Below are 21,773 nucleotides of genomic sequence, written 5' to 3' on the forward strand. Positions count from 1 at the left end.
CCCAAACTCCCCGCAAGTTTCTGGGCTCCGGGCGCGCCGCGCTCTCAGGCCTTTGGCGCCTCCGCCCCTGCTAAGGGGCTCCAACCGGCGGGCTGCGGCGGCGCGGCACGGCGGAGCCGGGCTGGGGTCGGGGCCCCGGCCCTGGCCGGGGACGGGACCCCTCCAGCAGCGCCTGGGTGGGCAGGGGCGGTGAGCCGGGTAGAGCTCCGCAGCGGCTGGCTAGGGTGGCGGCACCGGCCTGGGAGTCCCGCGTGAGGATGGCGGCTGCAGGGTCCCAGTCCCACCCGGGGTCGTCAGTTTCGGCGACTAGGGATTTGTCCCGAGCTGCCGCCAAGGCGCCATGGACCCGGAGCCGCCAGCGGAACCCGGACGGCTACACTTGCCTGCCGATCGCGCAAGCGATCCCTCTGCAGGTGGACATGGCCGTGGCCATGCAGCGCGTGCGGATTGCGGAGAAGTACGGGAAGAGCTACCTTTGCCTCCTGCAAGCGGCTTTCGTCGCAGGTAAGTCCTGTCCCTCCTCTCACTGGCCACCCGGCGGCCCCAGGCTCCGGCCTGGCTTTCTCTCTCCTCTCCTCACCAGCTCCCTCCCTAGCCTCCAGGACGAGCGCACATTGTCTTCCCCTCCACACCAGGCGCACGCACACACGTCCCCACTGCGGTGGCGCTCCCCACCGCGAGCTGGCTGGCCATCGTCCTCTGTCCTCCGGCCAGATGCCCTGCCGCGGGCGTGCAGCTGTGGTCTGCGCTTGAACCCGGCAGGCGGATCGTGAGAAAGCCCGGGAGGCGAGGTGAGAGTGGGTCCACTGCTGCTTCAGGTTCCCCATCCACCTTTCACTCGCGTTGGTGCGTCGCCGGGGAGGTGGCAATAGACGGTATCTTCCAGCTCCGCATCCTGCACACCAAAACCCATCTCCCGAGGGTGCATTTTCCCGTCTTTGAAGTTGAAAAAGAGCGATTTGGGGTAGGGGGGAGGGTTGGTTTTTGTTTTCAAAACAACACGTGTAGGACCAAGTCAAAAAAGGATTCTGAAACCCGCGGGACTCCAGTTGGAAGAGGAGTTGCAAGGAAACCAAGGCGGCTGAGGATTTGGGCTTTTCATGCGACAAGTGCATCTTTCCAGCTTGGTCCGAGTTTCCTGCCTCCCGGGGTCCTTTGCTTCACAGGCAGAAGCTGTCGTTTGTCTTGAGGGACCAACAAAACCAAAGCTAACAAACTCACAAAACCCTTAGTGTGAGTGATTGAAGGGGACTTGAGGCTTACACGTTGACCAAACCCTAATAGCCCAGCTTTGGAGTTGGTGTGGGAGGGAAGGTGCAGAGGCCCTGAGGACTTCATCTCCCATGGGAACACTCTGACCAGGGCGGGAAACATCTGCAAGGTGCTGCAATGCATGGACACGTCCTCCTGTGTTCCCATGGAGATTGTGGCTCACCGTGTGTTATGCCTTGCAATGGGAAATTTGGTCTTTAAAGAGTAGACTTGGCAGTTGTTCTCAAAATGGGTAGCCATGACAGCCATGTTCCAAATACTGCTCTTGATTCTAGGCTGCCCATGAATTGGAAGGAAGGATGCAAACCCCTTTCATTAAGCCACAGGAAACAAATAAAGTCTCCCTTTAAGCATCTTCCTAACCCAGAACCCTCTGCTCTTGCCTGCTTGGATCTGAGGTGGTCAGTATTATTTTCTATATGTAATAATAAACCAGTATGGTGATGGGGCTCCCTCAGGGCTTAAGAGAAATTTAAATGGTTTGTGGAGGCTACAAAAGAACCTCACTGAAACTTTCTGGGCAGAGCAGTGAAAGTAATTTGTGTCTTGTTCTCATTCACCTCCTGCCTCTTCCTGAGACTTAAAAAAAAAAAAAAAAAGAAACATCATGGAAGAAATTAAAAAAAAAAAAAGAAACCTTGAAGGTTCCTGCGTGTTGGCAGGCCCCCAGCACTGTGCCACTCCAGTACCACAGTGACACCAGTTGCTGTGCTGTGCTTTTGTGTGGGCTGTTAGTACTTTTGTCTTTCAGCAGTCTTCTCTACCTCCTGGAAGGGGTTGTACCCATATGGCTTGTGTACACGCTACAGGGGATTATAACTTTATTATTTGTTTGTTTTTTAAGTTGGACATTTTGCTAAGTTATCCAGGCCGGTCTTGAACTACTGGGGCTCAAGTGATCTTCCTGCCTCAGCTTCCCCAGTAGCTGGGACCACAGGCCTATGCTGCTATGTCCAGCTTGTAATATAACTTTAAATGTGAAAAGGATTTCACATACTTCAAAAATGTTCACATATCTAAAAATATGTTTAAAAGCTTTTCTTTGTGGCGAAGAACTTTCTGAAAAAACACTTATCGCATAATTACATATGCGTATGCAGGATTTTCCTGGACTACCAGGAAAGAGAATGGCTGACTTTACTTATGAAGAGGGGAAGACCTCATGGAGACAAAGATGCAGGAGGCAAGAATCAATTGAAAAATTTCCAGGTAGAGGACTAGGGTTGTGGCTGATGTCGTAGAGTGCTTGCCTAGCAAACAGGAGGTCCTGAGTTCAAACCCCAGTACATGAGAGACAAAAGAAAAAAAAAGGGAAAAAAATTCCAAGTGGAGTAGGAGTGGGGATGGACTGTGGTAGGGGTAGGTTGGGAGAAGGGTATTCCAGGAAATAAGATGTGCAAAGATAAGCAGAAAGGGGAGAGCACAGTAGATTTGGGGAGTTGTAGGTACTGGAGCTCAGTATGGTGGTGGTGACCCTTAGTTCCAGGGACTCAGGAGGCTGGGGCAGGAGGATTACTTTGAGCCCATAAGTTCAAGAACAGCCTGAGCAATGCAGCAATACCCTGTCTCAAAAAAAGAAGTATAAAATACCTGGATGTTGTGGCTCCTATCTGTAATCCCAGTACTAGGCAGGCCAAGGCAGGAGTATCATGAGTTTGAGGCCAGCCTGGGCTACATAGTGAACACCTGTCTCAAAAAAGAAAAGGTTGGGTGCAGGTGGCTCACACCTGTAATCCTAGCTACTCAGGAAGCAGAGATCAGGAGGATCAGGGTTCGAAGCCAGCCCAGGCAAATAGTTATGTGAGACACTATCTCGAAAAACCTTTCACAAAAATAGGTCTGGTGGAACTGCTTAAAGTGAAGGCCCTGGGTTCAAGCCCCAGTACTACAAAAAAAGAAAAAAGTATAAAATGACTGGAGTGTAGAGTATGGAGGGTAGAGGATAGAAATAAATTTGGAGAGGGAGTCAGGGGCCACATCAAGTGAAGCCTTATAAGACATGTTAAAGAGTTCTGCTTTATTTCCAAGGCAGTGGGGAGCTACTGCAGTGTTGTAAGCAGGAGAGTAGAGTAAGGCTGCTGCATACAGCCGTAAGAGTAAGATTTCGCACTGCAAAATTCTTGAAGGCTCCATTTATACAGACTACACCATGAGTGATGCTCTTGCTAGGGTTGTATGGCCCACAATATGCACAGCGATCAACAGTGGGTGTGCATGGTGGGACTTTCTGCTTTAACAAAGATGACTCTGGCAAATCTTGTGTAGGCTGCAGTGTAGAGAGGCTGCATTGTGTGGAGGCTGCCATGTGGGGAGGCTGTACTGGGGAGGGAGAAGAACAGAACTAGAAGGACTCTTAAGAAGGCAGTTGAAGTGTACTGAGAGGATGAAAGCATAGACTGTCATTTTGAGGGATGGGGCAATGGGAAGAGGCCTGAGACAGTGGAATTGATTGCACTTGGTGACAAGATATGGCTTTTGAGGGACAGGGAAGCGACTAGGCTGATTACAGGTTCCTGGTTAAGGTCACCAAGTGTGATCAAGATGAGGGATGGAAGAGTAAGAGTTTGGGATTCAATTTATTTTATTTTACTGTGGTGCAGGATGGAACACAGGTTGCTCGTTCTTACACTGAACTACCCTCCGGCCCTGGGGTGCAGTTTTGAGATTTCTGTGGGACGTTAAGGTCACGCTAACCAAGAGAGAGGTCTGCACTTGAGGAAAGTAAAAGGAAGTAAATCTTATTTCTCATTGTTGTGTAAAGGGTCCACTAAAGAACTCTCTGAGCACTGAAGTTCGTTTTTCCTTAAATCTACTTATCTGTGGGCTATCTTGATAGCAGGTGTAGTACAGAAATAGTCATACATTTATTATAAAATTACCTTTGAGCTTGTCTTTAAATAAAGTTTTCCCCTTCACATTTTGCCTTACTTAATAATGAAAAACGAAGAGTGTGCTTCATTCTTCCCAGAACAATGTAAACTATATTGATCTAACTTAACTGCGGGTAACTTAGAAGTTTAGTTGTAAAAATCTGTTCAAGTGCAAATTTGGTTTCAAGTGCAAAGTTTGCTTCACTAGATTTTTGACTCAAATAGATATGCAAATGACCATAGTATTTAATTATCCAACGTACATTTAGGATGGTGGTTTGTCAGGCCGCATTGTACTGAGTGTTCCACATAACAGATTTTTCTGGGTAACAGGTTCTGTACGTTTAGGGCCTGATTTTTTCCCCCCTCAAAATTTCTTTTTGGAATGGAAAGCTCTTCAAAAAGATTACTTACCTTCCTGACTCCTGAACCTGGAAAAAATTGCATCCTTTCTTGATGACTCAAGATTGTCCTAATAATACCATTAGTCATTTTAACCTGCTATAAACACAGCTGCCTAAGGAGCTCCAATGAAGGCTACATTAAATGGGCGCTGATTGTTCTACCTTTTAATTTGTGATGCATGTTTCCCCTTCTTCCAGTCTTTCCATATATCCCATCCCTTACTGTTAGCTGGCATTTCTTGCTGCTGTTAACTGTTTCTACTAATCAGCTGTTGTTGCCTCCTCCTCCCGGCTCATTCTTCATTAGTCTTTTTATTATGCGTCATGAGCTAGGGACCAAGATAACCAATCCTGTTAGAACTATCTGAATGTATTTGTAAATAGATAATGAGTAAGGCTCTGAGGCAGTCTACTGATAATGCATATCAACTTTAGTATGTTGACTCTGATATCTCTTCTGATGACATATAAGCTTTTTGTCTTTTTTCTAGTTCTTGGCTGTATTGTAGAGGGCCAATGCTGTTAAATAAATTGTCAGTATAATCTGTGCAAATTGAGCTATTACAGTATGCACAATTGTAATATCTTACTCTCCTGTAAACAGACCAACAATTGGGTTGAGAATCTCTCAGTAAATCTGGGTGTATTTTAGCCATTGCATTTCTCAGGCAGGCCTCCAAGTTGCCTGGTGCTAGGAGACAGTTCCATCTCTCTCATCCCAAGGATTGAAAGTGCATGTCCCTGTCCCTGCTTGGCATCTTCTCAAGCAAGCACCTTCTGAAGGCTCAATAAAGCACCTGCACCTTCCCTGCTCCTCCACCCAGAAGCAGATGCTAACCTCCTAAGGAGATATCTGCCTTCTGACTGGTGACAAGGCTGTGTCCCTTTCTATGGCTGCCAGGTCTTGTTCCAGACATAATTAGCACCTGACAGGAGGTCAGTGTCACAGCACCTTCTTCCCATTTTTTTTCAGCCTGCCCCTCCCCTTGTGTGTGTGTGTGTGTGTGTATAAGAAGTAGAGGAATCTGACTGACTTCATGTTACTTTGAGTCCTGGGAAGGTGACCTTGAACAAAGACCTAAAGGAAGTGAGGGAGTGAGCCTCAGGGGTTGCAGGCAGAGGAGGCCTGTCAGTATAATGGCCCTGTGATGGGAGTGCAGATAAGGAACAAGAAAAGGACCAGTGTGGCTGAAGCAGAGTGAGTGTTTGCGTTCATGTGTGCGTGCGCACATATGTGCATGTAAAAGCCCCAGAAGCACTTGGGTTTGGATCACATAGGACTTGCTAAGTACTTTGGGTTTTACCCAGAGTCAGATGAGGAGCCAAGGGAAGGTTTTGAGCAAAGGAGTAGCTTATGTTTTTCCAGTCTCTGGGTGCTGTGTGCAGAGTAGGCTGGAGGTGATACAGAGATGGAAGCAGTGAGACCAACCAATGTGCTTAGGACCTGGAACCAGAGGGATGATCTTAGCGATCATATGCTGGATATGCTTTGATGATATGAGCAAAAAGGATTTGCTAATGGTTTGGATATGGAGAATGAGAGAAAGAGAGGACTCAAGGATGATGCTGAGATTTGTGGCCTGAGGCAGCTGATGGCAGAAATTTCATTAGTGGAGATGGGGATGAGATAAAAGATGAAGATCAGAAGTTTGGTTTAGGTCCTGTTAACTTTGAGGTCCCTATTAGATATCCACATGGAAATGTCAAGTAGGCAGTTTGACATAGGAGTCTGATGTTCAAGGAAGAAATCTTGGCTTGGGATATAAATTTAGGAGTCATCAAACTTACATATGGTATGTAAAGCCTGGATGAATGAGTATAAAGGTCAGTCAGAAGAGATCATGGTTTGTATCCACAATTAAGATTTGTGGTTGACTTACGGCTCAATATTTATTTAGGGGAGGGAGGAAAACATAAAGTAGACATAGTGCTTCAGAACGACGTATGATTTCTGTGATTTGTTGTTGAAATGTTTGTGCTGTCAGATTGTTTGACAGGTTACTTTGACTCATATTCCCTTGGTCATAGTCTGGAACCAACTTAATCCATTGACTGAGGGGTGAAGATGGGATGTATGTTTAAAGCTTTCCAAACCGGGAAACTCTCCAACCTCATTGTTAACTGCTCTTTCTTGGTGGAGACAAAATTCTGTAGTTTAGTCATTTATGGTGTAACTTCATGCTGTGGATGAATCCCTTCCCAGTGGAAATATTGCAGAAGTAATTCTTAATATATGTTATAGTTTTCTTTAAAAAAAGAAAACTATAAAAAGAAAACCTGCATCTGGAAAGAAGGACCATTTTACACTCAGAGAAATTTGAAGTTTGTGAAATAGCTGAATTTTAGCCCTGTAAAACCCAGACTAAATATAGTAACATTTTCATATAGTGAAATTTACTCTAAATAGTAGGCTATCTTCTCTCTGACTTTCTTTAATTCTTGTTTTTTTTTCTTTTTGGTATTAATGGGATTTGAACTCAGGGCTTTATGATTGCTAGGCAAGCATTCTACCACTTGACCCACATCAGCAGCTCTCTAACTTTCTTTCAAACGTGAATTAATGTTAATTTAACTTCAGACCTAAAGAAATTAACTGTAAAGATGCGGGTATCTATATAATGCAGTAAATAATATTCATGGTAAAGCATTTGCTTAAGCATGCACAAAGTCTGGGTTCATTCCCCATCCCCTGCCCCACCCCACACAAAATAAAATAAAAAGGAAAAAGGAAAAAAAAGAAAAAGAAAAGATTATGCTAATGGGCAGAGAATAGCAAAGACATTTTAGCTGCAAGTAAGATTTACATATGTGCATTTTGTCTCTGCGGAGTTAGGAGCCAGCAGTTTTATGGAGGTTGTGTCTGCTCTGTTTCCAGTTAATATTTTTGCATTCATCTGAAAAGGGAATGAAAGCCATTTTTAGGGAGAACAAGGAGGAGTTTTGTTAGCAAGAGAGCAAGTGGGAGAAACAGAATCCCTATCTAGTTGTACCTGAGTTTACTTTTAAAACTCCTTTTATTAAGGTATAATACAATTAACATATATCATAAATTAACCTTTAAAGTATACAATTCGTGCTTCTTTTAGTGTTATCGTAGAATTGTGCACCATCACCCCAATTCTAGGTTTAGAGTGTACCCATCACCCTCAAAAGAAACCTCATGCCCCTTGGCAGTCACTCCCCATCTTTTTTCCAGCAGCTCTTCTCCCCAGCTCCTGGCAGCCACTAATACAATTTTCTGTATGCATACATGTGCTATTGTAGACGTATCCTATAAGTAGAATCATGCAGTATGTGATCTTTCTGACTGGCTTCTTTCACTGAGCATAGCGTTTTCAAGGCTCATCCATGTTGTAGTACGTAGGTAGCAGTATGCCATTCTTTGTTACATCTGAACATTATTGCACTATGTAGGTATACCGCGTTTTAATTTCCCATTCAAAAGTTGATGGCTTTTGGGGTAGTTTCTACCTTTTCCTTATCGTGAATAATGATGCTCTGACCATTCTTATACAAGTTTTTGTGTGGTCATTTGGTTTCAGTGCTCTTTGGTACGCATCTAGGGTAGAAGCTGCTGAGCCATGGAGTAACTGTACGTTTAATCTTTGGACCTCCCATGCCCTTTTCCAAAGTAACTACACCATTTTACATTCCCACCATCAGTGTTTGAGGGTTCCACTTTCTTCACATCCTTTCAAGTACTTGTTTATTTATTTTATTGGGTGTGATACTGTTGATCTGAATGCCTCACACTTCCTAGGCAGGTGCTCCACCACTTGAGCCAATCCACCAGCCCCGTTTTTGCATTGGCTAATTTTGAGATAGGGTCTTGCTTTGTACCCAGGCTGGCCTGGAATGCAATCCTCCTTATTTGTGCTTCCCAGAGTAACTGGTATGACAGTTGTGTACCACCGTGGCCAGGCATTCATTGAACTTTTTTGCTGGGCTGGCCTCAAACCAGATCCTTTGATCTCTGCTTCCCAAGTAGCTAGGATTACAGGCATGAACCACCACAGGCAGCCTTTTCTATTGGGCTATATTCCTTTAATAATTAAACCCTTTTATTTTTATGATGTAAATGTAACAACATTTCTCAAATCAACAAAAAGTGTCACATTTGATGTGACACAATATCTTTTTGCTTTAAAACAAACCACTGGTAGAGGCAAGGGAAGGGTACTAGGTGAGGTATAAAAGAAATGTAAGTTGATAATCATCATAGCTGGGTGAAGGATTAACAATTAACTTTTTTCACGTATGTTTGAAATTGTCCATATGAACAAAGTAAAACATGTAGATTTGGCCAATGTGTTCCATCTTTTTACAAATAACATCAATTTGGAGTTTTGAATGAACAAAGATGTAAACAAGTTTGAGGAAAACTAACATCTTTACAATATCCACACTTCTATCTGAAATGAAGGGTATCAATGCTGATATTCAGACTTTTTGATACCCTTAAGGCCTTGTTAATCTCTTAATTACTTAATTAAGTATTTAATTAATTAAGCACTTGTTAATCTTAAGTACTTGTTAACCTCTGTCTTTTTGATTCCAGCTATCCTAGGGGGTGTGAAATGGTTTCTCATTGTGGTTTTGATTTGCATTTCTGGAATGACGGGGAAGTTGGGCACCTTTTCTTGTGCATATTGACCGTTTGTATAATTCTTGAGAGAAATGTCTATGCAGATTCTTTGCCCACCTTAAACTTGGGCTAGTCCTGTTCTTTTTCCTGTGTGAGTTCTTTATATAGTCTAGATTTGAGAGATTCTTATCAAATACTTGATTTGCAAATACTTGCTCCTGTTCTGTGGGGTTTATTTTTACTTAATAGTTCCTTTGAAGAACAAGTGTTTTTTACTCTGATGAAGCCAAATTTATCTATTTTTTCTATTGTTACTTGTGCTTTTGTTGTTAAGTATAAGAAAACATTGCTAATCTAAGGTCATAAGGAGTTACAGTTAATTCCTCTAAGAGCTTTATAGTTTTAGGTCTTGCACTTAGGTCTCTAATCCATTTTGAGTTAATTTTTTTTATATGGTATGAGTTAGGGGTTCAAGTTCATCTTTTTGCATGTGCATGTCCAGGTGTCCCGGACCATTTTGTTGAAAATAATATTCTTTGCTCATTGAAATATCTTGGCGTTCTAGCTGAAAATTAATTGACTCCTAAATACAAAGGTTTGTTTCTTGACTCAAAATTCTATTCCACTGGTCTATCTTTAAGTCAGCCTTTATACCTGTCTTGATTACAGTAGCTTTGTATAAAATTTTAAACTCAAGAAGTGTGAATTTTCCAAGTTTTTTCTTTTCCCAGATTGTTTTGGCTGTTCCTGGTCCCTTGCATAATTGTGTGAATTTTAAAATTAGTTTTTCAATTTCTGTGTAAAAAAAACTAGGATTTTGTTAGGAGTTGCATAGAATGTGTAGATCAATTTAGGGAGTAGTTGAGACTCAGCTTTTTCTTGTTGTTTTGTGGTGGCAGGAACTGAACTCAGGGCCTTGTGTATAGTAGACAAGCACTCTACCACTGAGCTACATCCCCAGCCCCGAACCTCAGTTTTATAATTGTACAAACTGGGGCTCCCTTACTGTGTGGTGTTTATATTTAAGATACTTCAGAATTCTTTACTATAATGGATATTTGCATTGTGTATATTAATGATCACTTTAGGTGTTCATCTTTAGTTTGTCATTAATTTAAAAGAATTACAATATATTAATGCATTCCTATTATGAAAATTATTCTGGCTTAAAAGGCAGGAAAGTATCAAGGGAAAACAAACAAATACAAACAAAACAGCAACAAAATATCACTGATTCAGTTGTCTTAGTGTTCATGATATAGCATCTGGCTAGCAAGTTTGTACAGAACTGGGTTAGGGTGACAGAGAAAAGGAGAGGCTGACCAGGAATCTGCAAAGATCTTTTCAAACTGGACAAGATCATTTGCCAATCAAGTGTGTAATCCTCTTCCCTTTGGCAGGAGATGTCTTTAGGAAAATAGGCTGCAGTGGCTAAACAGATGGTCTGAGGCTGGCTCTGCGATGGATTGACTGACACTTGAAGCAGGAAAACCATTTACTCATCCCTATTTTTACATATGGTTGATCATCCTGTATCTAATTCTTTATTGAATGATTCAGTCTCTCTCAAAATTAACCTGCATGTTTTGGGTTTCTGAGTAATGAATTCATTAGGCTGTGATTGTTAGGCAGGTTCCCAAGACTATGGTAATTTCGCCTCCTTCTGTATTGGGAAAACCTGCTCTCTTGCCCCGAATTTCTTTTGAATCTGAAGCAGGGCTGAGGAAATTTCCACTGAATGTTCTTAATTAATCACCTGCAAGAAGAGTCAAGGGTTAGTAGCCTGGGACACTAAGCTCATGGGAGGAGGTCTTGCTGTCAGTTTCCACCCATTGTACCCCAGTTTTTCTTGTGCACTTGTTTTTAAACCTCTCCTTTTCATTCATCTTTCTCTTCTTGGTTTGCTTTTTTTGTTTGTTTTTGATACTGCTCTCACTATGTTGCCCAGTCTGATCTCAAACTCCTGGGTTAAGGTGACCCTGCCTCAGCCTGCTAAGTAGCTGGAGAGTGTCTTCATTATTTCTTTTTCCTGTTACTGTTTTCTGGCTTTGGTAAGGAATTATCTTTTAGTCCTGCTTTTTCTTATGTTTATAATTTTTTTTTTTTGGTGCCACTAGGGTTTGAATTCAGGGTCTCACGCTTGCTAGGCAGGCTCTCCTACTACTTGAGCCACTCAGCTGGCCCTTCTTTTCTTATGTTTATAATTAAATTACTTATGTATAATCTTTGTAAAATATCTGAACAGTGTAAATATTCATAAAGGAATTCCATAGTTCCTCCCTTATTCATAGTTTTGTTTTCTGCAGTTTCAGTGAACTAGTGGTCAGCTGTGTTCCAAAAATATTGAATGGAAAATTCCAGATATACACAATTCATAATTTCTAATAACATATCTAGATACTTTACCAAACTAGGATCTTACCCTATATTTATCTAAGACTTGCATTTGAATATGTGCATTTAAAAATTATTGTTATTAAATTTTTGATGCACATAGAAATATACAGGAAATATGAGATATAATATAAAATCACTTCTTTATGTTATTTTAAGTGATTTCATACATCATAGAAAAATATCTTTGAACACAGAGAAAGTATTTGCCTAGTTTTGTCTTTATAAGTGGGCTTATAGTTTGAATAAACCCTTGGAAAGGCGGCAGTATTTGAGAATGATGACTTCTGTACAGTTTTCCACACTGCTTATGTCTGAATAATCAAGTGAAATTTAAAAGCCACTTTTTTTTTTTGCTGTAGACTGGACCAATTGCATATTCAAGACCACCTCCAGACACTCAGAAAATTAGTTAAAACTATAACATGATTCTAATAAATAATACTATTTAATAAATGGATGAGTGCTTGTCTGAAATACATTTGTGGTTGTAAAGAACCAGTAGTTTTAAAAATAATATCAGTGTCACTATTACTACTTTAATTCCTTAATATTTAAATGATCTTTTACTCAGCATAATTGGAAGTTTGGACTTTAAAAAAAATTTAGCTATCACATCCCATCTCCCAAAACAACACACCAAACACGAAGAAGATTTTTCTGTTATTTTCTTCAATGGAAGTTGACTTTTTTTGTTGTATCTGGGGTGCTGGGACTGAACCCAGAGTCCAGGGTCTCATGCACGTTAAGCATGTGTTCTACCACTGGAGCTATGTCGCTATGCCTCCTGTTTGCCAACTGACTTTTAAAATCAAGTTATGTGTACATATATACCTGCATATTTATACTTTACCTATACTATATATTATATACATACTTAACATACATATGATTGTATGCTGACTTCATTTTGTTTCTTGTTTGTTTATTTGAGACAGGATCTTGCTATGTAGCCCAGGCTGGCCTTGAACTCAAAATCCTTCTGCTTCAGCCTTCAGAGTGCTGGGATTACAGATGTGTACCACCACTCTAACTTCACTTTTAATAAGCTGTTTATGACTCTTTTTTTTTTTGGTGCAACTGGGATTTGAACTCAGTTGCTTGAGCCACACCTCCAGTCCATTTTACTATTGCTATTTTGGAGATGGGATCTCACAAACTATTTATTATCTTTCCAATTTCAGTGCCCCCAAGTACCTAGGATTACAGGCATGAGCCACTGGAGCCTGGCTTGATGACTTTTTTTGGTAAAAGGTCTAGATGAAAGGGAAAATTTACAGATGCTGCTTGCATGTGAATTTTGAATAACTTTGTGGCTAGAGGGTCTGGTAGAGATCAAGCTGCCCTTCCAAATTTAACTTGGCCAGGTGAGCAACAGCTGCTACTATCAGCCCAGAGTGTCCTTCACCTTCAGGGCTACTGGGACTTCTCTGCTCATTAGTTCTTCATTTGCACTCTTGTGCCACTGTTACTTAATAAGCTGAAGCCTTAGCTATTGAACATCCGGTGAATGACAAGGAAAACCTTGGACTTATTTTAAATAGCATTTCCTCTGTCAAGAGTGAAATTGTGTGACTAGGTGTGGGTATTCTTAGACTTTTTGATGATCCTTAGAAGGAATATGCATATTTGGGAATTTTTCTGAGTTTGCATTTACAAGCCAGATCATGAGATTAGTCACAGAGCAGAAAGCAGCAGTCCTATTTTTGTCATTTTGCACTTGTCAGTTTACAAAAAAAGGTCAGTTTTGCTTCCTCTGTTCACACCTTGGAAGGACCATTAACAGATGTTGTGTATTCTCCTGCATGTAATTATGAACTAAAGTAAGTCATTTGAATTGGATTTACCATTGCAGATGCTATATATTTCAAAATGAGATTTTCTGAACCCAAGAAGAGAGGAATAGCCAGAGCAAAAGCTCTGGCATTTGAGCAGATGTCTACATGGATATTGGGAGTTGTGACATTAGTGGGTCACCTTGTCTACTTTTATTGCTTGTGCTTTAAATAGCCACTCTCAAAAGGTTTGATGTTGTAGTAAAAGTTTAAAAGAATGTAAATACCTATTGGTAAGATAGTATGTTTAGTATTATTCAGGTGGTGACTATGGCTATAGTGTTGGGATCTATCATTATATCTTTAAGTTCATGTTCAAACATATCCCTGCTCATATGCACTGTGGGAACCGAGTGATGATGACTTGGATTTAGTTGTTAAGGAATAGTTTGGAACATTCAAAATTGTGTGACGAAGAGATTATTTAAAAATTGTGCTTTCAGAATTATCCAAGGAAGTTAATTTTCAATGACAGCTATTTCCCTGACAATGTATAGTTCTGAAAATGGTGCCAATACACTTTTTAAAAAGTCCGTTTTCCATAGATCTGGAATTTGGCAAAGATTTTGTCAATTTATATGAACTATAAAATTTAAAGAAACAGAAGGGCTGTAGCACTGGAGAAGTGTAAAGAAAGGCATTATCTTTTCCTATCAGTGAGAGCTTGTCATATTACATAATGACTTCAAGTGATTTTAAAGATGGAAAGTGAAATTTCAAAGCCATCCATTTTAATTACAATACTTAATATTTTCATGTCTTTGCCTTATATGCATGCACATATACATGTAAATCAGCAATTACAAAGGTTATCTTCACTTGCTGCACATGCAAATGTGTGTGATTCATATATGGTCTCTTCCTAAGAAGCAGGTCAGACAGCCTTCAAATAGCACTGAGTCATGACTTGCAAGTCATCAACTGAAAAGTGTTACTGGAGGTGTTCATCCTAGCCTAGGCTGTAAGATCATTTTTAACTCATTTCTTCTACAAGATCTGTCTTATCAGTTTAGTACTAGATGTCTTTTCTCTGTGTACTCATGTCATCCTGTGCTCAGCACTATTGTAATACTTCTTGCATTGGGCTGAGACTACTTCTACACAAAAAGCCCCATGAGATCTGGGCTAGTGTCCAGCAATATTTGTAGCCCTGCATCACATACAGCCTGACTTAAGATAGAGCCCTAACAAAGGTTTGCTGAAAGAACAAATACATGAGCTAGTAGAGTGACTAATGAATATATGAAAAAAAAAACCAAAAAACACTTAAGCTGTGTCAAAATGTGGATTCATGTTTTATATTCCTATTCTTTCCTTCCATCCTTTCATTTCCCATCTTCCTCGGGAATTCCACTTCCTGCTACTGGAATAAAATCATCCCATGATTCCTTCTTTCAAAGCACAATTAAAGGCCCAGAGTCTAAGGACAGCCAGCTCTGTGGACTTTCTAAAACAACGTGGAATACACAGTAGGTACTCAGGCTACACTTCCAAACCTTCGTGTTGACATGATGCCATCCCAGAGTTCTTTGATTTTAGTTTCCACATCTAACGACTTTTTTTTTTTGCCATTTTTAAACTATGTTGCCACCCTTACTTGCCCTTCAGCCCTATCATTGTAAAACTCTACCTGATTTGTTTTCTTAATTATCACTAAAATAATGTTAAGATGCATTTGACATTGGATGCTTTGTGAAAAAATCAAAACTAAACCTGTTATAAGCACCAATGCCAAACCCCAAAATGCATATGTAATGACTATATTGTTACACATATAGGTGATTGCTAATGTCAGATTTTTAAAGATAGTCTCTTAAATCACTTTTGTATAAAAGGTTGTTCAACTGCTGTTGAAATTTGCATTCCATATGTTAGCAGTGCACTGGAGCATCTTCTCAAATGTTTCTTAGTCATTTCTACTCCAGTGAAATGCTCCTTTTTTGGAGCAGGTCGTTTGTCTTTTTCTTATTAACTTATAATCCTTTATTATTTCCTTCACATTAGTTATTTTTGTTATATGTGTTGCAATTATCTTGTGGCTTGTCTCATGTCTCTGTCTCTGTCTCTGTCTCTCTCTCTCTTTTTTTTTTTTTCATTTTTCTTTTATTATTCATATGTGCATACAAGGATTGGTTCATTTCTCCCCACTGCCCCCACCCCCTCCCTTACCACACACTCCACCCCCTCACTCTCCCCCCCCAATACCCAGCAGAAACTATTATGCCCTTATTTCTAATTTTGTTGTAGAGAGAATATCAGCAATAATAGGAAGGAACAAGGGTTTTTGCTGGTTGAGATAAGGATAGCTATACAGGGCATTGACTCACATTGATTTCCTGTGCATGTCTGTTACCTTCTAGGTTAATTCTTTCTGATCTCACCTTTTCTCTAGTACCTGTTCCCCTTTTCCTATTGGCCTCAGTTGCTTTAAGGTATCTGCTTTAGTTTCTCTGCGTTAAGGGCAACAAATGCTAGCTAGTTTTTTAGGTGTCTTACCTATCCTCACCCCTCCCTTGTGTGCTCTCACTTTTATCATGTGCTCATAGTCCAATCCCCTTGTTGTGTTTGCCCTTGATCTAATGTCCACATATGAGGGAGAACATACGATTTTTGGTTTTTTGAGCCAGGCTAACCTCACTCAGAATGATGTTCTCCAATTCCATCCATTTACCAACGAATGATAACATTTCGTTCTTCTTCATGGCTGCATAAAATTCCATTGTGTATAGATACCACATTTTCTTAATCCATTCGTCAGTGGTGGGGCATCTTGGCTGTTTCCATAACTTGGCTATTGTGAATAGTGCTGCAATAAACATGGATGTGCAGGTGCCTCTGGAGTAACAGTCTTTTGGGTATATCCCCAAGAGTGGTATTGCTGGATCAAATGGTAGATCGATGTCCAGCTTTTTAAGTAGCCTCCAAATTTTTTTCCAGAGTGGTTGTACTAGTCTACATTCCCACCAACAGTGTAAGAGGGTTCCTTTTTCCCCGCATCCCCGCCAACACCTGTTGTTGGTGGTGTTGCTGATGATGGCTGTTCTAACAGGGGTGAGGTGGAATCTTAGCGTGGTTTTAATTTGCATTTCCTTTATTGCTAGAGATGGTGAGCATTTTTTCATGTGTTTTCTGGCCATTTGAATTTCTTCTTTTGAGAAAGTTCTGTTTAGTTCACATGCCCATTTCTTTATTGGTTCATTAGTTTTGGGAGAATTTAGTTTTTTAAGTTCCCTGTATATTCTGGTTATCAGTCCTTTGTCTGATGTATAGTTGGCAAATATTTTCTCCCACTCTGTGGGTGTTCTCTTCAGTTTAGAGACCATTTCTTTTGATGAACGGAAGCTTTTTAGTTTTATGAGGTCCCATTTATCTATGCTATCTCTTAGTTGCTGTGCTGCTGGGGTTTCATTGAGAAAGTTCTTACCTATACCTACTAACTCCAGAGTATTTCCTACTCTTTCTTGTATCAACTTAAGAGTTTGGGGTCTGATATTAAGATCCTTTATCTATTTTGAGTTAATCTTGGTATAGGGTGATATACATGGATCTAGTTTCGGTTTTTTGCAGACTGCTAACCAGTGTTCCCAGCAGTTTTTGTTGAAGAGGCTGCTATTTCTCCATCATATATTTTTAGCTCCTTTGTCAAAGATAAGTTGCTCATAGTTGTGTGGCTTCATATCTGGATCCTCTATTCTGTTCCACTGGTCTTCATGTCTGTTTTTGTGCCAGTACCATGCCGTTTTTATTGTTATTGCTTTGTAATATAGTTTGAAGTCAGGTATTGTGATACCTCCTGCATTGTTCTTTTGACTGAGTATTGCCTTGGCTATTCGTGGCCTCTTGTGTTTCCATATAAATTTCACAGTAGATTTTTCAATCTCTTTAATGAATGTCATTGGAATTTTGATGGGAATTGCATTAAACATGTAGATTACTTTGGGGAGTATCGACATTTTTACTATGTTGATTTTACCAATCCATGAGCATGGGAGATCTCTCCACTTTCTATAGACTTCCTCAATCTCTTTCTTCAGAAGTGTATAGTTTTCCTTGTAGAGGTCTTTCACATCCTTTGTTAGGTTTACACCTAGGTATTTGATTTTTTTTGAGGCTATTGTAAATGGAATTGTTTTCATATATTCTTTTTCAGTTTGTTCATTATTAGTGTATAGAAATGCTAATGATTTTTCTATGTTGATTTTATATCCTGCTACCTTGCTATAGCTATTGATGATGTCTAGAAGCTTCTGAGTAGAGTTTTTTGGGTCTTTGAGGTATAGGATCATGTCGTCTGCAAATAGGGATGTTTTGACAGTTTCTTTACCTATTTGTATTCCTTTTATTCCTTCTTCTTGCCTAATTGCTCTGGCTAGGAATTCCAGTACTATGTTGAATAGGGGTGGAGATAGTGGGCATCCTTGTCTGGTTCCTGATTTTAGAGGGAATGGTTTTAATTTTTCTCCGTTAAGTATAATGCTGGGTGTAAGTTTGTCATATATAGCTTTTATAATGTTGAGGAACTTTCCTTCTATTCCTAGTTTTCTTAGAGCTTTTATCATGAAATGATGTTGGATCTTATCAAAGGCTTTTTCTGCATCTATTGAGATGATCAAGTGGTTTTTGTCTTTGCTTCTGTTAATGTGGTTTATTACGTTTATTGATTTTCGTATGTTGAACCACCCCTGCATCCCTGGGATGAAGCCTACCTGGTCGTGGTGAATAATCTTTTTGATGTGTTGCTGAATTCGGTTTGCCATTATTTTGTTGAGGATTTTTGCATCAATGTTCATTAAGGAGATTGGCCTATAGTTCTCCTTTTTGGAGGTGTCTTTGCCTGGTTTTGGGATAAGTGTAATACTGGCTTCATAAAATGTGTTTGGCAGTTTTCCTTCCCTTTCTATTTCATGGAACAGTTTAAGGAGGGTTGGTATCAGTTCTTCTTTAAAGGTCTGATAGAATTCAGCAGAGAATCCATCAGGTCCTGGACTTTTCTTTTTGGGGAGACTCTTGATTGCTGCTTCAATTTCATTTTGTGTTATAGGTCTATTCAGGTGATTAATTTCCTCTTGGTTCAGTTTTGGATGATCATATGTATCTAGAAATCTGTCCATTTCTTTAAGATTTTCAAATTTATTTGAATATAGGTTCTCAAAGTAGTCTCTGATGATTTCCTGGACTTCCATGGTGTTTGTTGTTATCTCCCCTTTTGCATTCCTAATTCTACTAATTTGGGTTTTTTCTCTCCTCATTTTAGTCAGGTTTGCCAGGGGTCTGTCGATCTTGTTTATTTTTTCAAAGAACCAACTTTTTGTGTCATTAATTCTTTGTATGGTTTTTTTGGTTTCTATTTCGTTGGTTTCAGCTCTTATTTTTATTATTTCTCTCCTTCTATTTGTTTTGGGATTTGCTTGTTCTTGTTTTTCTAGGAGTTTGAGATGTATCATTAGGTCATTGATTTGGGATCTTTCAATCTTTTTAATATATGCACTCATGGCTATAAACTTTCCTCTCAAGACTGCCTTAGCTGTGTCCCATAGGTTCCGGTAGCTTGTGTTTTCATTTTCATTGACTTCTAGGAACTTTTTAATTTCCTCTTTTATTGCATCGATGATCCACTCTTCATTAAGTAATGAGTTATTTAGTTTCCAGCTGTTTGCATGTTTTTTGTCTTTACTTTTGTTGTTGAGTTCTAGTTTTATTGCATTGTGGTCAGATAGTATGCATGGTATTATTTCTATTTTCTTATATTTGCTGAGGCTTGCTTTGTGCCCTAGGATATGATCTATTTTGGAGAAGGTTCCATGGGCTGCTGAGAAGAATGTATATTGTGTAGAGGTTGGATGAAATGTTCTGTAGACATCTACTAGGTCCACTTGATCTATTGCATATTTTAGATCTTGGATTTCTCTATTGAGTTTTTGTTTGGATGACCTATCTATTGATGATAATGGGGTGTTAAAGTCTCCCACAACCACTGTGTTGGCGTTTATATATGCTTTTAGGTCTTTCAGGGTATGTTTGATGAAATTGGGTGCGTTGACATTGGGTGCGTACAGATTGATGATTATTATTTCCTTTTGGTCTATTTCCCCTTTTATTAGTATGGAATGTCCTTCTTTATCTCGTTTGATCAATGTAGGTTTGAAGTCTACTTTGTCAGAGATAAGTATTGCTACTCCTGCTTGTTTTTGGGGGCTATTGGCTTGGTAAATCTTCTTCCAGCCTTTCATCCTAAGCATATGCTTATTTCTGTCGGTGAGATGAGTCTCCTGTAAGCAACAAATTGTTGGATCTTCTTTTTTAATCCATTTTGTCAAACGGTGTCTTTTGAGGGGTGAATTAAGTCCATTAACATTAAGCGTTGGTACTGATAGGTATGTGGTGATTCCTGCCATTTAGTTGTCTTAGTTATTTGAAGGTTTGATTGTGTGTAGCTAACTTGATGTTACTCTCTACTGTCTTGCTTTTTCTTATCCTGTGGTTTGGTGCTGCCTGCCTTTTCATGGTTAAGTTGGGTGTCACTTTCTGTGTGCAGGATCCCTTGCAGAATCTTTTGTAATGGTGGCTTTGTGGTCACATATTGTTTTAGTTTCTGCTTATCATGGAAGACTTTTATTGCTCCATCTATTTTGAATGATAGCTTTGCTGGGTAGAGTATCCTGGGGTTGAAGTTATTTTCATTCAGTGCCTGGAAGATCTCACCCCACGCTCTTCTTGCTTTTAATGTTTCTGTTGAGAAGTCTGCTGTGATTTTGATGGGTTTACCTTTGTATGTTACTTGTTTTTTCTCTCTTACAGCCTTCAATATTCTTTCCTTAGTTTCTGAACTTGTTGTTTTAATGATGATATGTCGTGGAGTAGTTCTATTTTGATCTGGTCTGTTTGGTGTCCTGGAGGCCTCTTGCATTTGTATTGGAATATCTTTCTCTAGATTTGGGAAATTTTCCGTTATTATTTTGTTGAATATATTACGCATTGCCTTCGCTTGCACCTCTTCTCCTTCTTCGATGCCCATGATTCTCAAGTTTGGTCTTTTGATGGAGTCAGTGAGTTCTTGCATTTTCTTTTCACAGGTCTTGAGTTGTTTAATTAATAGTTCTTCGGTTTTTCCTTTAATTACCATTTCATCTTCAAGTTCTGAGATTCTGTCTTCTGTTTGTTCTATTCTGCTGGATTGGCCTTCCATCTTGTTTTGCAGTTCTGTTTCGTTCTTTTTTCTGAGGTTTTCCATATCCTGGCAGTTTTCTTCTTTATTGTTGTCTATTTTTGTCCTGAGTTCATTTATCCATTTATTCATTGTGTTCTCTCTTTCACTTTGGTGTTTATACAGTGCTTCTATGGTTTCCTTTATTTCTTCTTTTGCTTTTTCAAATTCTCTATTTTTATTTTCTTGGAATTTCTTGAGTGTCTCCTGTACATTTTGGTTGACCCTATCCAGTATCATCTCTATAAAATTCTCATTGAGTACTTGTAGTATGTCTTCTTTTAAATTATTCTTATGGGCTTCATTGGGACCTTTGGCATAGTTTATCTTCATTTTGTTGGAGTCTGGATCTGAGTTTCTGTTCTCTTCATTCCCCTCTGGTTCCTGTACTAATTTTTTGCTGTGGGGAAACTGGTTTCCCTGTTTTTTCTGTCTTCCCGTCATTGTCCTTGGTGTTGTTACTGTCCCTGTACTGTGTGTAATTAAGTATTTTCTAGCTTGTAATAATAACAATGGTAATATTTAGAATGGAAGAGTGAGCTGAGATGGAAAGCAAGAAGTTAAAGAAAAGGGGAAAACAAATATACAGACAAGAGGGAGAAAGCAGAACAAGGTATCAGACAAGAGAGTTTCAAAGGTATAAAGAGGGAGTGTTAGTGTACTAATCAACAGTAAGCTGAACAGACATTAGAGAGACAGAGAGAGGATTGAAAATCAAAGATAAAAAAAATAAAAAATAAGTAAATGAAAGTAATATCTATATATAAAAATGAATTAACATAAAATGGAAAATAGAAAATTACAAAAAAAAAAAACCAAAAAATTTCCAAGTTCAAATGCAATGAAGTTTCAGTCTTAATAATTTTGGTGTCCGTCTCAGTCTCCAGTCCTGGAGATGGTGTCTCAGATGTTGTTCTGTAGTTGTCTCATCAAAGGGTATGCATAAAGTAGAACAAAACTACACACTCACACACACACACACACACACACACACACACACACACAAAAGCCCCACCAAGTGTCCCCAGTTCAAATGCAATACAGTTTCAGTAAGTTTTTCGGCTTGCAGGTGTAATTCGGTTGTTCTCTCATCAAAGGTAGGGAGAAAAAGAAAAAAAAGCATCTGGAGGCAGTTCTGAGAGTGGTATCTGCAACTGTGGCTCGCCTGCCTGCTGCTCTCAGCCTGTAGCTGGCGGCGTTATTTATGCA

The 21,773-nt window shown here is 39.8% G+C and overlaps 1 protein-coding gene across 7 annotated transcripts in view; it reads left to right on the plus strand.

Moving 5' to 3' along the window:
* The first annotated feature begins 200 nt into the window (after window positions 1–200).
* The window catches only part of Mcf2 (MCF.2 cell line derived transforming sequence), a 104,612-nt gene continuing 83,039 nt past the window's right edge, over window positions 201–21,773 (plus strand). For 4 of the 7 annotated variants that reach the window (XM_074062686.1, XM_074062685.1, XM_074062684.1 and 1 more), the window contains exon 1: window positions 202–504. In XM_074062686.1, coding sequence (XP_073918787.1) covers window positions 258–504 — 247 coding nt within the window. In that variant the 5' untranslated portion in view covers window positions 202–257. Of the gene's footprint in view, window positions 505–21,773 lie in introns of all 7 variants that reach the window. The other 3 variants (XM_074062689.1, XM_074062688.1, XM_074062690.1) reach the window with 1 other exon arrangement.

Source organism: Castor canadensis, chromosome X (genome assembly GCF_047511655.1).
Source record: "Castor canadensis chromosome X, mCasCan1.hap1v2, whole genome shotgun sequence".
NCBI classification, from domain to species: Eukaryota; Metazoa; Chordata; class Mammalia; order Rodentia; family Castoridae; genus Castor; species Castor canadensis.